The 16,985-nt window shown below is 33.4% G+C and overlaps 1 protein-coding gene across 1 annotated transcript in view; it reads right to left on the bottom strand.

Annotated features, from left to right (window-relative positions):
• LOC106466743 (putative polypeptide N-acetylgalactosaminyltransferase 9) overlaps positions 1–16,985 on the bottom strand; it is a 115,366-nt gene that overhangs the window by 36,337 nt on the left and 62,044 nt on the right. Inside the window, exon 3 of the mRNA XM_022382044.1 lies at positions 1,334–1,500. Coding sequence (XP_022237752.1) covers positions 1,334–1,500 — 167 coding nt within the window. The remainder of the gene's footprint in view (positions 1–1,333; positions 1,501–16,985) is intronic.

Here is a 16,985-nt window from a genome sequence, read left to right as displayed (position 1 = left end):
GGCGAGTATGTTTGGTGGGACGGGATTCGAACCCGAGACCCACAGATTGCGAGTCGAGCGCCCTATCCACCTGGCCATGCCGGGCCTCTGCTGTTGATCTAAGCATCAGGCATTCCTGCCAGAAAACAATTTTTTGGGTAAATTTAAGGCTATCAAAGTGAAAAGCTCGGAACTTTTCCAAAAATATATCAATGAAGATAAGGGCAAACGCTCAGTTTAACATTGTAATTGAATACTCGTATGTTTGCAATAAGGATATTTGAGGAATAGTACTGTACTTGTTATCAATGAATAAGTTAACAAAATATGTTGACAAGATTAAAGTCTTTACCATCTCTATGGAGTCGTATATGCCGATGATGATGTTCTAACCTAGCAAATTGTGATTCAATCTACATCCATGAAACCACCAGTTATGTCAATGTCAACAACATCATAAGATCGACAAGCCAAGACGGCCAAAATCAGAATTATTAATATTTTAAATTTTATGTTTTTGTAATGAATAATAGAGCCACTGAAGATTTTGAAATACGCTTTTGTTATTAAGTGCCAGTCACTTAAATCCTATGTTCATTATGCGTTGAGTCAATAAAAAGAATTTGGTACGTTTAAAATTAATTAATTGTTCTGTCCTATTTGTAAACCTAAGATAAATAACAAACAAAATCATCATCTACGTATATACATTCTTAAGGTATTTTCGACATAAACGGAACGTGCCATACATGGGCTAAACGTCAGACCAGAAAAACCCAAAGTTCAGACATTGCCTTTCCTAATATTAAGCTGCAAACCAGAAGGAGGGCAAACACTTAGCTGTACCGTCGCACATAAGGCTACTTTTTACCGAATAGCGAGTGCAAGGCGTGTTCGGCGGCGTATCGTGAGTACAAACATCGGACCTTCCGATTCGCAGCCTAGAAAGATAACTAATAGACCACGCCCGACTCTCTTCACATATTTCAATTCCGATTATTTTACGTGGATTGTATGGCAATAATTACTTATTTCACGCCTCATAGATACAGGAAAACATATCTAAGATTTTGAGATGTAAATCAACTGATAACCATGATTTTGACATTCTGAAAAAGAAATAAAACGCAAGTTTTAGAATAACGTAGTAAAAATGGGAGTTAAACCTTATTGTGATTAGATAAACGACTACTGTAAATTCTAGAAGTGTTTATTTATTACCATTTTTTCAAGTCACAGTTACTCTGAAAAAGGCTTACGTAATCTAAGCCTTTAATAAATCACCAGTTCTATAGTATCTTAACTCAATTTTTTTAAAAATATATTAATATTTATAAATTTCTATCTAACTTACGTTGGTCAGAAAAGTCATCTACCAGAATAACTTCCTTGATTAGGTGTTGAGGTGATCTGTCGAGGATACTGTGAACTGTCCGCAAAAGGACACTCCAAGCTTCGTTGTGAAAGCATACAATAACACTAGTCTGTGGTAAGATGTCCAAATATTTGATGCCTCGACATCTGTAAAAACACAGAAGTCGTCAAGAAGTTCAGAGCCTCGAAATTGTAAAATTAATAGTGTTAAGTTGTTTTTCATTATTACTTGACTAAAAACATTTCTCGTTTATTGCATCTATAGAAATTTTGTTTCTTTCATATACATATAAGAAATAGAAAAGACATCTATATGTATTTTACATAAACTGAAAGTTTCCAGTTACTTGCACTTGTTATACTTGAACTCACATAAAGAGACTCATTGATATGTAACGATCTGATGACACCAGTGGGCGTGACGAAGTAATGTGGCGAATTCTGTTTGTTTGTAGTTATGCACGAAGCTATATAGTGGACAATCTGTGCTGTGCCCACCACGGGTATCGAAACCTGGTTTTCAACGTTATAAACCTTCAGACTTGCCGCTGAGCCACTGCGGAGCAAGGTGGTGAAAGTTCAGTTTCTTAACTTGGAAACATTTAGATCTATCTTCATAAAAGTTAGTCTGGTACGGTATTTTAATATTCATAAAAATTTATAAAGTGAAAAATTATGCTACTGTGGCAAAAATTTGTAACAAGTACAATTCAGAGAAAGGGAAAGAAACAGTATATATGTACCGACATTCGAAAGATCTTTAAGAGGTTGTCAAAATATAGAGAAAATCTCAGACGGATTAATTTCTGGTAATAAACATTCGAATACATATATAACCTAAAAATCTGAAACGAATGTAGTTTTATCCATCACAAACTAATGCGCTTAGCTTTGGTCCAAATCATAGAGGTTAGTTCTACATAATTCTAACTTGATAAACTTATATTTCAAAGGAATGAAATTCAAAAATATGCATTCTCGATGTTGTATTTAATAGTTGAGACTAAAATAGACAAAAGGCATACGTTTGAAACGTACCCACGTTTTTGTACATATAGGTATTTACATATTTGATGCATTTACAGTAAGGGAAAGTTTGATTACGTTAACAATAGTTGTGTATGCATATAAGTAGGTATATACAAAAACAGTTAAATACATAGATGATAATCATTTGCGAATGAGCGTAAAATTCAGCACCGTAAAACAGAATAGCAGTAAAACGAAATTCACGCAATACGCCATAAACAATTCGTTTGTTTGTAATTAAGCACAGAGCTACACAATGGGCTATCTGTGCTCTGCCCAGCACGGGTATCTAAACCCAGTTTCTAGTGTTGTAAGTCCTCAGACATACCGTTGTGCCACTGGGGGGCGCCACAAACAGATAAGAGAAAGTATACTCCTCGCAGAACACGGCAAATAATATAATTTCAGAAAGATAACTGGGGTAGTAGCCCCAAAGAACGTTGGAGATATCCCGTCTCTCCAGTTATCTGTCAAACGGAAGTGAAAAACAAGATAAGATGCTGTGCTTTTCTACTGAAATGGTCACGGTGTTATAAAAATTATGGTTCTTTAAATTAAGTGACTCGTTCTGTGTTCTGCCATGTTGGTTTGTTTGTTTGTTTGAAGTTAAGCACAAAGCTACACAATGGGTTCTCTGTGTTCTGCCCAGCACGGGTATCTAAACCCAGTTTCTAGTGTTGTAAGTCCGCAGACATACTGCTGTGCCACTGGGGGGGGGGGGTCTCCCATGTTGGAACTAAATGTTTGAAACTACTAAGCATAGAACGAAGGAGAAGGCTCATGCCTTTATTCTAAAACTAATATGATAAATAGTAGGAAGACATAAGTTGTTGTTTTCAACAAATTAACAGGACAAAATAATTATCTGATAAAAGTATTATAAGAGTTTAATATTTTTCTTTTCTTTCCAGTTTCTAGTTTGCATAAGTCTACCTTCTATTAAAAATAAACAATGCAATTCCAGTTAGGTATTGCAATATGTATCTAAGGGATGGCGATATTTTCAGAAAGCAAATATTTCAAGTGTGTCAACCTACAGTAATCAGCCAACTTAGTAGACATTGAGTTGGAGCACGTTTTGCTGCCAGATGTCTTTTTTTGATGAAGCCCATTTTATGACGATTATTGTCTACAATTTCTTCATAGATATAGGCAGAAGATTATAAATGTTCAACTGGATTGGGATACGATGGTTGTGATTTGTCAAGGGCCACGAATGGATTATATGTCATGTTCTTCATACCGATTTCGTACAATAAGTGTGACATAGATTATGGATTATTGTCTTCTAAGAGCTTATGCCCCTCAGATTGGAAGTATAGCATTGTGGGAAGGTTGTGATAAATATTAATGTACAATTACATTTATTGTGTTATTCGCCCCCCCCCGTGCCACAGCGGTATTTCTGCGGATTTACAAAGCTAGAATCCGGGTTTCGATACCCGTGCTGGGCAGATCACAGATAGCCCATTGTGTAGCTTTGTGCTTAACTACAAACAAACCACACTATTATATCACCTCTAGCGGTTTACATTGCTAGGCTTGATTTGGTTAAAATCTTGGAAGTCTGGCTAGGTTTGCTTGTGCTATGTTTGATAAACCTGATTACGTTAGACTTGACTATACTCTCATTAGGATTAGGTTTTTGTCACGTCAGGTTTGTTTATCTATTGTTAAACACAAATGGCTATCTATGCTATGCCTACCACGAATATCGAAATCCGAGTTTTATTGGCATAAGCCTTCAAACTTACCGGGAAGCCATTGGGAAGGCACGTGAAGTTTGAATAGTATGATTAGGTTTGGTGTTATGAATTTTGTCAAGTTTCATTACAAATTTCATACTTTATATTATACCAACATACGTGTGTTTCTCCATGAAAAAATGTATTCCATACGTGAGTGGTACTAAACAAAGTATACGTTTCATTACGTACCTGGCGTTAGCTTCACAACATTTGTTGCAAATAAACAAGACAGTAAAACAGAATGGAAACATCGTCCCTCGCGACTACATGGTTCTTCACACACTCTTACAGCACCGCATTTCTGAAGAGCCGGCTTTCTTGGTTCCTTTCCACCGTATATATTACCACTTATTCCGTAGGTAGATCCCTCAGATATGAAATACTAAACAACTCTCTCACATTTTCGGAAACAAACTAAAATTAATTTATGTGCAAGGATTTCACACCTACATAAATATATGACTAAAACTTGACAAATTATTCATTTATAACAGGATTTTTGATAATAATAGTTACAGGGTAAACAGTTTTACTTTTTTTCGATCTTAAGTATCCTAGCTACAAAGTATTTCAATGTGGATTTGATATAAGAGTGACTGCAAATCCCACTATTCAACTAGAATAGCCCAAGAGTTGGCGGTGAGTGCTGTTGACTAGCTCTCTCTCTCTCTAGTCTATTACTTCACAATTAGGGGCATCCAGTGCAGATAGACCTTGGGTAGCTTTGCTAATATCCAAAAGAACCTTTAACTCCAATCTGTTTGGCCGATTACTAGCAGGCACAGATTATGAATCTAAGGATTCACGGTTCTCAATGTGTTACCGCAAAAAAAAAAAGAAGAAAAAAAAAGCGTTCCGTAATAAGGGGACGTGGGTGCAATATAAAAGAGACGGTCAAATCTAAGAACTGGATCAGACAAGCGTAGTTCAACAACAGGGTGCTACTGAGTAGCTGCTTTCCCTCTAGTCTATCAGTTCAAAATTATACACAGAAAGCTTTTGTGTATGTTTACTCGAAATTGGGAAGCAAACAAACAAAACACCAACTCGAATAGTTCGATTACTGTCTGCCCATTACGATTTTAGTGACAGGGTTGCAAGGGAGCCGTGAGAGGGGTGCCATGAAACCTTATAAGTGTAGTGACTGTTGCTATAATAAGCCTAAAGTAAAAACGTAGTGTAGGATCATGAAAGTAAAAAAAAAATGAATTCAATTTTAAACTTAATCGTTGCTGAATTAAGCTATTTTCTGTTATATCACCAACGTTTTTAATAGAAAAACAAACCTCTTCAATCAACAGAGACTCTAAATTAAGAAATAAACAAATATTTTTTCCAATTTTGTTGTCTATACATTTCAATTTATACTTTCAGTACACAGACTAACAACACCACACCGAAACATATGTAGAGTCATTTTAGGGCAAGTTCCTGTTTTTAATGACTATTTATTATGTAAGATTTTAACGTTGTATTCCTTTTAATTGTAAATAGATGTTTTAAACAAGTGTCGTTTTAAATTATTTAATATTAGGCTATACTTTTGTTGCTAAGCAACAGGACATAAAAGCCAGTATTGGAACGTAGTGTTACCAAAACGCACTGACGTTTCGATATATTAGAAGTTGTTAATCTAACTGATTTTTACCAATAATTATTCTATGAATACGCCACGCATTCAGTTCATGAATGATCTTAATTTTGATTGGCTCACAAAGGAAGTTACTGACGTTTAATTGCCTCGACTGCACTTTTCTGCATCTTTCTTGGTCAAGCTTGATTTCACAAAATAAAAATAATTATATATATTTCAGTTAGCTATGAAATGTGAGATTAGGGTATACTATAATGTGGGAGTGGCAGTACTTACCTCGTTATTTTATACGCTAGTTTTAATATGAATGTCCCCGTTTAAAACTTTTATAAGCCAGTATTGTCTAGGTTACTGCGTAACGTAGAATAATTGAGTTATTTCCTCTATTTTCTCTCAACATGCTAGTAATAACGTATTCACTTCAACAATCAAATACAGCATCAATTAAATTTCAATAGAATGTTGTTTGCAAGGTTTTGAAAGATATACTAATATAGCATGACGATAAAGCTCAAGATAAGACTAATTCTTCTCCTTATATGCAGTTTATTAAATGTTCTAGTTAAAATTACCATAATTTTCTTTCAACGTGTTTTCGTATTTTCTCAAGTAATTAGATCTCTCTCTCTCTCCCTTTTTTTTAGATTTGCAACTAAAGCACTGTTTTTAAAATGGGTGTTGTTTCATATATTCTATTCTTACATAAACTTTAGAGTAATTTACTACACAAATCACCTTATGATACTTTGCACTATGACACCGATGGCTGAAACCACAAACGTTAGTCACAGCAGTAGTTGAACCAAAACAAACGATAGTGTGTCGTGCGGCCAAAACAACTTGCAGGACACACTGTGTGTTATTAACAGGAGTAATAGTTTAGCATTTTTCCACTTTCTGAAGCTCGGATTCTGTTAACAAAACTATCACATATTTTCAGCGGATGTACTCTACTGGACCCTTACTTCACATACCAGATTTTAAGGCTATCCATTAAGAAATACACGAGATATAAAAGCTCAAATTTTGATTGAAAGTATTCCTTTTTTTTCGTCGCACCAAAAGCATGGGCACTTTATTTGATAGAAAAACATATGGATTATTTTCAGATTTGATACACTGATCTTTACAACCTACAATTAGGTGTCAAATTTGGTCTAAGTATAAGCTACATGAGCAAAGTTATTCAACAAAAATCGCTCAATTTTGACCAAAAATATTTGTGCACGCCTACGCAAAAAGTCACGTAAGCTATCGGTCTGAATGGTTTACTACAGCTTCACTTAAGAGTAAGGGTAGACCTTTTTAGTTTTTTTGTCATTTGGATTAAAGACGGCTGATTTAGAGCAGCAAAACTATAGGGTGAAAGGACGTGCAGATATAAAAGTATAAGTCAGGCCAAGATTAACAGTTCCTAACTAAAGTTTTTAAAATAATCATACAAGTGAACGGTTATTATTAGTTCTTAACTGCCAACTTTTCAGCATAAATTTACTAAATTTTATGAAATTATGTTAATTAAAGAGAGTTTAGCGTCACGTGATATTAACTTAAGCAAATAGCGTAAATAATGATGCTTGATACGACTGTACCGAATACATGCAGGTGATGACAAGAAACTATTAATTTAGTTTTTATGGTGTTACTATAAGGGAAGCTAGTGACATTATTTTAGAGAGGAAAATATAACACCATATACTTTAAAGACTCTGGTTCGTTTTATAAAGTATAGGTCCATTCCAAATTATAGGGTTGTGATCCTAAAGCTAATGTTAGTTACTATAGAGTGTCACATTCTTACTTGCTGTGGTTTGTTGGTGTGTGTTGACAAAAAGTCATGATATCTAACCAATTTTAATTTCATTCCTTCAAATCGCACGCTCAATCCTTTTTTGGCAGCACCTTTGTTTTTGATTAGATAATACATACCAAGTATCATACATTATGCCATTTCTGCGCATGCTTAAGAAGTTAGTTCATATGCTTGAACAATAATAAGACATTTATTCATTCACTGCGCAGCTGGTATCAGTAGCACATCATAACGTTACAAAATCTTTGTTACTAGAGAATTGTTGCTTGTTTTTAAGTTATATTTAATTGCTGATAGGCACTGACAGAATCAACCTTATTATAACACTGTATAGCAATAAATTCAACAGAAAAAGAAAAACCTGATAGGCGGAAGTAATCGTGTCAGAACACAGAAGTAGAACTGTAAGCGTTATAGAAAATGCCAAAAATCTTATCTACAAATATAGATTGGGGTTTATGAAGGTATGTCATGGCTGCTCTTTACCAGTGTAAGTTATGTAAAGTAATTTTTATCTACTAATATAGATTGGGGTTTATGAAGGTATGTCATGGCTGCTCTTTACCAGTGTAAGTTATGTAAAGTAATTTTTGTCTACTAATATAGATTGGGGTTTACATAGATATGTCATGGCTGCTCTTTACCACTGTAAGTTATGTAAAGTAAGTTTTGTCTACTAATATAGATTGGGGTTTACATAGGTATGTCATAGCTGATCTTTACCAGTGTAAGTTATGTAAAGTAATTTTTATCTACTAATATAGATTGGGATTTATGAAGGTATGTCATGGCTGCTCTTTACCAGTGTAAGTTATGTAAAGTAATTTTTATCTACTAATATAGATTGGGATTTATGAAGGTATGTCATGGCTGCTCTTTACCAGTGTAAGTTGTGTAAAGTAATTTTTATCTACTAATATAGATTGGGGTTTACATAGGTATGTCATAGCTGCTCTTTACTAGTGTAAGATATGCTTCAGTATATTAAATTTTGAATGGCATTTCTATCTCACCCATCTAATTTTTTTCTGCGTTTACTCATCAAAAATGGATATAACTTTGCAATAAGAATTTAAAACACTTTTGTTTCATATGTTATGACATTTACAGAGTCCCTAAAGTTTAGATCTTATTAGCATTTGTTTTATACATTCTATCAAAAGTATACGTGAAGAATTGTTTTACACTAGACTACAGTGACAATTAATTTTTGGCATGTCAGCGGCTGAGAATTAAACCCAGGATTTCTTGCATGAAAGGTTAACATCCTACTCACTGTTCTATAGAGTTAACACTAATCTTAGTAAGAACTTTTGTAGCAGCTCAGACTATCGCATGTATACTAAAATGTATGATAAGAGAAATACGAGCCATTCGTGTGATATGCAAATATTCAATATAACAAGAATAATCGTAAAATATATTTGTATTTTCCCACCATCAACGCAAGTTTCCAATTTCTCATATCGCATACTTTAGTATATTTATATGTATGCGTTTATCATATATTCTATTAATTGAATTTAATGAATTAAACCTCTTTTATCATACACGTACACATCATGTCAGGTTCGTAAACCACGAATCCTCTGATTTATAGTCCGGGTAAGCTAATTTCTCGGCCACGCCCGGCCCAACCCGTTAGGAAACTGTAGCACGTAGACGTTACAGTAATACCATCGCAACGGAGATAAATACCTGTTTAACAAACTGTTAACGAACACATCATTCGATTTGATGAAGGGACCAGCAACAGCGTTAGGATTAAGAAAGAAAAATAGTTCATCATAAACGGTTTATTTGTTATTAAGCATAAAGCTACACAATATGCTATCTGTGCTGTATCCACCACGATGTCGAAACACGGTTTTTAGCGGTGTTAGTTTGCAGACTTACCGCCGAGCTATAGGAGGACCCACCATAAAGAGAAACTTTCGGAAAAATGAGTTTTGTTCAGAAAAAGGTGATTTGCATCAAAAGATATGATTTTTTTGTTTCGTTAAGAATATTCATTGACAGGGATCAAGACAAATGAAGAGACACATGTGGATAGGTTTACACAATGCTGTGGTTTGAAAATAAGCATTTTATATTTTAACAAGAACCTTCAAAAATTGAAAATGGGCACCAAAGATTACTATTTTTTTAACTATAATAAGTGAGGTATAAGTTAAAAGTTAGTGCAGCAGGATTTACCACACTTTCATCCTTCAAATTAACCATATTTATTTTTATTACATTTGAAAGTAACCCAACAACAACAAACTAAATCTTATCTTAATATAACTAGATCTAGCTAGAGCTTAAGCCAAAACTATTGCATATAAGCCCCTTCGTGGCCAAGGAGTCTTGAGAAAGGAAATGTGCAAACACGAACTCACACGAGTAACGGCGACACAAGATATTACAACCTTTACTGATTACGAGATACATCAGTGTTTTTGTTCAAAAGCAGGAAGATGTGTGAAAGATCAACTGAACTGCTTTTTAGGAAATATAGATCTGAGCGTTAAATCATGAAATATTCTACTAAACCATTCTTATATTTTTGAATCGCTGAAATCCTTTAATTTTTATCCTGGATTTTCAATTGCATCTATTCTACATATGATTTAGTTAGGGAAGTTTCTGCTATAATTTAGATTGAAAAAAAAGTTAATATTTTTTTACAAAGAAAGAAAATTTAGACATTTCCTTAATACAATATATATTTTACCTAGACATAAGAAATAAAAAATATCTTCAAAATATTGCGTTTAATGTAAATAATCAGCGAATACCGCAATGAAGGTTTCTAACATCAAAGTAATATTGTAAAAACTAATAGATGGTGTAGTTCATTTAAACATTCCTAGGATAAAACTTTAAAATTGGGTAAAAGTTGATTAGAATGAGAATTACCTTTGAATGACAATTCTTTAAAGTGGTAGAAACGTAGAAAGTGTCCTTAAGTGAAAAGGTGTTACGAAACATTAGGTCTAATTGATAAAACAAGTCTGTCGGGGCTGTATCTGTATCTTTAGTAACGTTTTTTTTTCTTATTTGTGTTTATAAATTTATTTCAAGAATTGGCCATTCTTTATTTTTTGTTTGTTTGTTTGTTGTACTATCTGTGATTTACCTACCGCGGGTATCGAAACCCAAGTTTTTTAGTTATATGCCCTCAGACTTACCGCTGAGCCATCTGGAGGGGGCTGTTTTACGTAAAAAATAAAACAATTTTAATCATAAGAAAGAAAAAAAAAACGTTTTATGAACAAAGTATCAATAGAAACGTTGAAGATTTGTAAATGTTTAATCTTTTAACTCCAGTGAGCACATATGTAAGACACGCTATATAACCTTTGTTTAGTCTATAAATGCGCTATGTTATACAAGTACGTGTGAGTTGAGAATTTTATACCACCAATAAGAAAGGATATTTCGTTACAAACTTCCCAGAGTTTGCTAGTTTCAAGTTTTAGATAAGTAATGAAATACTAAAACACTTGTTTTTTGTTTTTTACGGTGTGTCTAAGAATAAACAAGGCTGTAGGAGAATTGTTTATCTATAGACGTGGCAGAGATAAAGTATGTTTTGTCTTTTTTTTATATTTTTTTCGATGTTAATATATTTAAGAATCACGTACTTGTGACTGAAACTGTACTTAAGAATGACGTACTTGTGACTGGAACCGAATATTACAGCTGTCGTTTTTTTCTTTGGCCTTAGAATGTTAGAATTTCGCTTTATTGGAGAGACCTTTTGCATTTGAATGATTTTTATTACCTCTATAGTGTGCGAGTTACCGATCAATACGTATTGTGACGGATTTATTATTATATATTTATTTTACTATCGACGTTTGTTTAGATTAAATTTATATTTAGAGACATACATAGCTTATAGTGTTAAATATGTATTGCGAAATATACATAGCTTATGGTGTTAAATATGTATTGCGATACTCATGCCTATTCTCCAAAGTTGTAGAAGATTCTCGAGAGTAAGAATCAACAATATGTGTGGACGTAAACGCTTAAATGTAGCTTTGTATTGTTATGTAATCTGAATTTTCTAGAAAGCCACCACACGCCTATAAATATAACCAACGCGACGCGCTAAAAAGTAGTATCTATTATAGTCAGTGTGCTATAAACTTCGGAAGCTATAACTATGATTGTTATAACGCTTAACAATCGGAAAATTTCAGATATTTGACAAGGAGCATTTACAAAGTTCGAACATTACAAATCATTCAACTTCAGTGGATTCTCATTGGAAATTAGTATTTTTACAAAAACATTACATAACGTCATGGTGGAAAAGTCAGCGTGTGTGGCTGGTAAATAACGAAGGTCAAAGCTAGCTAGCTCCCTGTTAAGTGAATTATACCTACGTCAGCTCGTAATTAACTCGCTCATCGTGAACCCTCGATAAGATATAGAAGAAGTTCCGGACTAGAAAGAAGACTTTCTATTGCTTGTAAGTTTGTGAAACTTTTGTTTATAAATCATTGTTTGTAATAACTGTTATTGTAAATTGTATTGTTGTGTGTATATTAAAACGTATTTGTATTAAAAAAGAAGACAAATATCATAAACTGACTATTTATCGGCTTTTGCTTAACTAGTAAATCCAAAGTATAATTTAACTACTAAATTTAAAATATCATTTAGCTCGGTTTCAGACCATTTGAAATTCTAATACGTAACAATACTGTCACTGTTAGATCCCCATTTCGATCACAATCGTTTTAGTTTGATAAATAAATAAGTTTACTTATTATATTCTTATTTCTTGCTTTCTAGACTGGGAATTATACTTTTGATTCAACAATATCCTTTTCCAGTGGATCGTGAAAAATATAATTTTCAAAGATGCTTACTTTTTATGATTCCCTTCTTCCAGTGGGCCAACGGTATATTAGGCTTATGACGCTAAAAATCGGGTTTCGATATCCTCGATGGGTATAGCACAGACAGCCCATTTTGTAAGTTTGTGCTTAAGAACAAACAAACCAAATACTTTCTATATAATTTTGTATCGAAACGCAAAGTGATGTTTTAATGTGTATAATGTCAAAAGTTGCTGAAAAATGTAACGAATTTTTCATTATGTATTTATTTTAATATGAACGTTGTTTAGATAAAATGTGCATTTAAGAGTATGTGTAGCTTACAGTGTTAGATATGTATTGCGTGTAACGAATTTGTTATATATTTATTTTAATGTCAACGTTTGTATGAATTGAGTTTATATTTAAAAACGTACCTATCTTACAGTGTTAGTTACGTACTGCGAATTCTCCAAGGTTGTAGAATATTCGTGAACGTAAGAATCGACAATGTATCCACTTCCGTAACCAGTTAAATATAACTCAGTATTGTTGTCGGAATTTTCGAGAACACATTTCCTGTGCCTATAAAAGTAGTCAATGCGACGCGCCAAAGAAGAAAGCTTAGTAAGTCTGCTAGGAACCTGCTATAACCGTGTACGCTATAAATCGTGATTTTGCTAAACTTTATCAACCGGAAAATTTACGACACTTGACCAGGAACAGTTATAAATTTCGAACGTCAGTGGATTCTCATCGGATGTTAGTATCTTTTCGAAAGTATTGCTGAATTCTCATCGGACATTAGTAGCTTTATGAAAATATTATCTTACTTCTATGGTCCAACAATTCAGTGTATGACAAAGCTAGCTAGCTTCTCGGCAATTGTACGTACATCGACTTCAAGTTAACTCGCTGGATATCAAGGAGACTCTGAACTAGAAAGAAGATCTTGTGTTGTTTGTAAGTTAGTGAAATATTTTTTTTATAAAACTTTGCTTGTGGTAACTATTCGTAATAATTGTTGTTGTAAATTGTGCTGTTGTATATATATATATATTAAAATGTATTTGTGTGAAAAACGAAGACGGTGTGTGTCAATCTTGTTGGCAAATAACGTAGATTAACTAAAATATCGGCTTCGGACTATCTCAAATTCGCAATACGTAACAAAAGTAACAAGCTTCAAAACGCAATTCGTGTTAAAAGTTCTATTCTGTACGCATGCAATATGTATGTGTGTATGGAACTCACTATTTAACTTGAGAATGAGTGTCAGTCATACTTTCGCTCTCTATAAAGAGGGTATTATAAAAAGGGTAAACAGGCGCATTTCTCCAGCCTCCAATCAACATGGAAAGGTTAACTCATACGCTAAATTTGCCTGCCAGCGAAAACAACCTCGAGAACCATCCCCTGCAACTCTAGACGTTTCTAAGCCCTCATTCATTCTCCAAAAACCTGTCGTCGAAATTAACGTGTCTGTAACGTTGTCAATATCATCCATCTTCATACATCATCGTAACATTCAAACTCTATATTCACAGGGAAATGTTTTCATCTCTAAACAAGTATTAATATACAAACGAATCTCAAACTCACCTCTCAATTTCAGACTGCTTTCATAAACAAAGACAGCAAAGCGTCTTATTTGATTAACACGACAATGGGTGTCGGTTATGCATAATCATAACTTCATCTTTTCCTATGTTACCTGTTTTAAAACTTCTAATACTAAAATTAATAAATTCACATTTCACAACATCTGTTTTCAGACTAATACGTCTCTGTAACTTTTCTTTAAGAAGTTGAACATGAATATTATATCATAGTGTAACTTGTTCATAATAATTGTATGTAATAAAAGTCTTGAAAGTACACCTAGCGAATCTATTTAAAGATTTAATAAGTTAACAGAATACAATTTTATCTAAAACGTAACGAACCATTCATTGAATTTTTTCCTAACACTTTTTCTGTATATATTATATTGTACGTGGCATAATTGTAGAGTAACTTACAAATGAAGAAAATGTCAGCAGATCTCTCAAATGTTAGATGTTGTCCAGGTTAGCGCTGTCTTTGCGCCAACACAGTAACACAAATAGTGAAGGAAAACATTCGTTCTTGAGATCTAAAATAATTTATTATACATTTATGTTTGAATCAGTATATGTAAAAATATTGTAAGCACACAAATTATTGAAAATCTCTCGGTCTATCTTCAATGTCGATCTAACTCCTGCAGTGAAAAGTTGCTTTCTCTTGCTTCTTCAATACTACTTACAATGCACTTCTGCAAAATGATTGTCAGCCATTTTATTCTTGTGATATCGTGACGTCATTAACTTCCTATGGAAATTACCAGCTGCTGGTCAGTGCAGTTGCTTAGGTTCGAGCCTGGATGTCAGCTACCTTTCGAGACGATGAAATCTTGAACAATTAGTTTGTGGCATAGACTAATTAAAAGAGTTAGATTAAAATAAAGAGCACAAACTATACGATCCTGAAGTAAACGTTTAAGAACCAGAGAAAGTAAAAACTGAAGTGAAATGCATAGATATATCATGCAATCACAAGTACCACCCCAGCAATAAGTCAATAAGAGGCATAAATATTATTCAAACACACGTAAGCTTCAAATAAAAAATAGAAAAAAAGAATATCACGAGATTAATTGAAATAAAATGAAACGAGCTTGGTAGCTTGTAAACCTAACACCGTATACGCCCAAAATCCTGATTACATGATGCTAATATTCGTGTTCTGAAACTCTACACATTAATTAATATGAGCTATAAACACTACAGCGTACAAAGTGAGCGGAAAGTGTCCTCTGTAATTACGAATTGTTAAACATCACACCAGGAGCAGTGTATACATTACCAAGTGTCCCATCTTGTCAATGAAATCGTTTGTAGTAAGCGATCTTATGAATCTGTACGGGGCCACTTCAGATGATTATTCTAGTGTACGTCACAGGCGAATAGTAACTTTAAGCTAATGATTATTTGTCTAGGTATATACTTGACAAATAGTAAAACACGATTATCTTTTTGTTATTGTACAATTTGTCTAGACATTTACAAAATTCCTTGAACACGGGTTTTGACATTTAGTAAATACCTAAACACGGGTTTGACATTTAGTAAATACCTAAACACGGGTTTCACATTTAGTAAATACCTAAACACGGGTTTCACATTTACTAAATACCTAAACACGGGTTTGACATTTACTTAACACCTTAACATGGGTTTGACATTTAGTAAATACCTAAACACGGGTTTGACATTTAATTAACACTTTAACATGGGTTTGACATTTAGTAAATACCTGAACACTAGTTTTACATTTAGTAAATACCTGAACACGAGTTTGACATTTAGTAAATAACTGAACACAGGTTTGACATTCAGTAAATACCTGAACATAGGTTTGGCATTTAGTAAATACCTGAATACGGGTTTGAAATTTAGTAAATACCTGAACATAGGTTTGATAGTTAGTAAACACCTGAAAGCAGGTTTGACATTTAGTAAACACCTGAACACAGGTTTGAAACTTAATAAATACCTAAACACGGGTTTGACATTTAGTAAATACCTGAACACTGGTTTGAAATTTAATAAACACAAAATTTGTAACGCTATAGTAAATACGTAACATGCGAATAGTAATTTTAAACAAATGATCATTTGATGAAGATTATTACCGCGTACGACAAGTACACAATCCAGTGATTATTTCTATAACTGGTAAAGCGAGTGAAAAGTTTCTGCGATTCTAGATTGATTATTTAAAGATATGTTATCCTGTAACTCTGCGGAGGATTAGCCGTATTGTTACTTCAAATGAATTATCTTCTAAATTCTAAAGTTTCCTGCAAGTAAACGAGAAAATCCACGTGATATTATGAAAATGTGTATGATATCTTGGTTTTGAAAAGGCACACCGTTCACGTGGAACTCTGTTTAGTTGTATGAGTCATGAATGTATCTATCTATTTATCTACTTATCTGTTTTCTATAATTATTCATATCACACACAATATATACATAGAATTGAGGGAGGCTTTAGACGCGATAAAACGTACAAAACGTTTAGATGTTCTTCGTGACGGTTTTTGGTCTGCCTGTGAGAGTTTTTTTTTAATTTTTCTATCCACATACACTCTGTACATCACTTATCTTTTATATTTTTGAAGTTAAGCCATTGAAGCTTAAAATCGTTCTATATTTTCAAACCAAATAGTTTTAAAATTTGCATAATGTTTTCTAAGGTTCACTCAGAATACAATATTTGCATGAAATTTACTCTGTAAAATCTTTGACTAGAGCTTATTTTGTTTGTATGTTTAGTAGAACGTATATCGGGCTTTTACATCATTTCGTAGACCAGTGAACAAATGTAACATGTTACGTTAAGATACAATGAATACGTAGGTAAAAATACATTTATGTACTTAGTTCTCCTGTTAAAAAAACTTGTAGGAACGAACTTTAAAAATGAAACTGTTGCTATATATATATAAGAAAGGTTGTACGAGATGCACTAAACTGGTGTCATTGCTTTAAAACACAGTATGCAGAAATTTTACGTGTACATGGAATATTTCCAATGTTTCTCCC

This window comes from Limulus polyphemus, unplaced genomic scaffold (genome assembly GCF_000517525.1).
Source record: "Limulus polyphemus unplaced genomic scaffold, Limulus_polyphemus-2.1.2 Scaffold0, whole genome shotgun sequence".
In the NCBI taxonomy this organism is placed as follows: domain Eukaryota; kingdom Metazoa; phylum Arthropoda; class Merostomata; order Xiphosura; family Limulidae; genus Limulus; species Limulus polyphemus.
The sequence above is the reverse complement of the archived record's forward strand: the minus strand, read 5'-3'. Positions and strand labels throughout refer to the sequence as shown.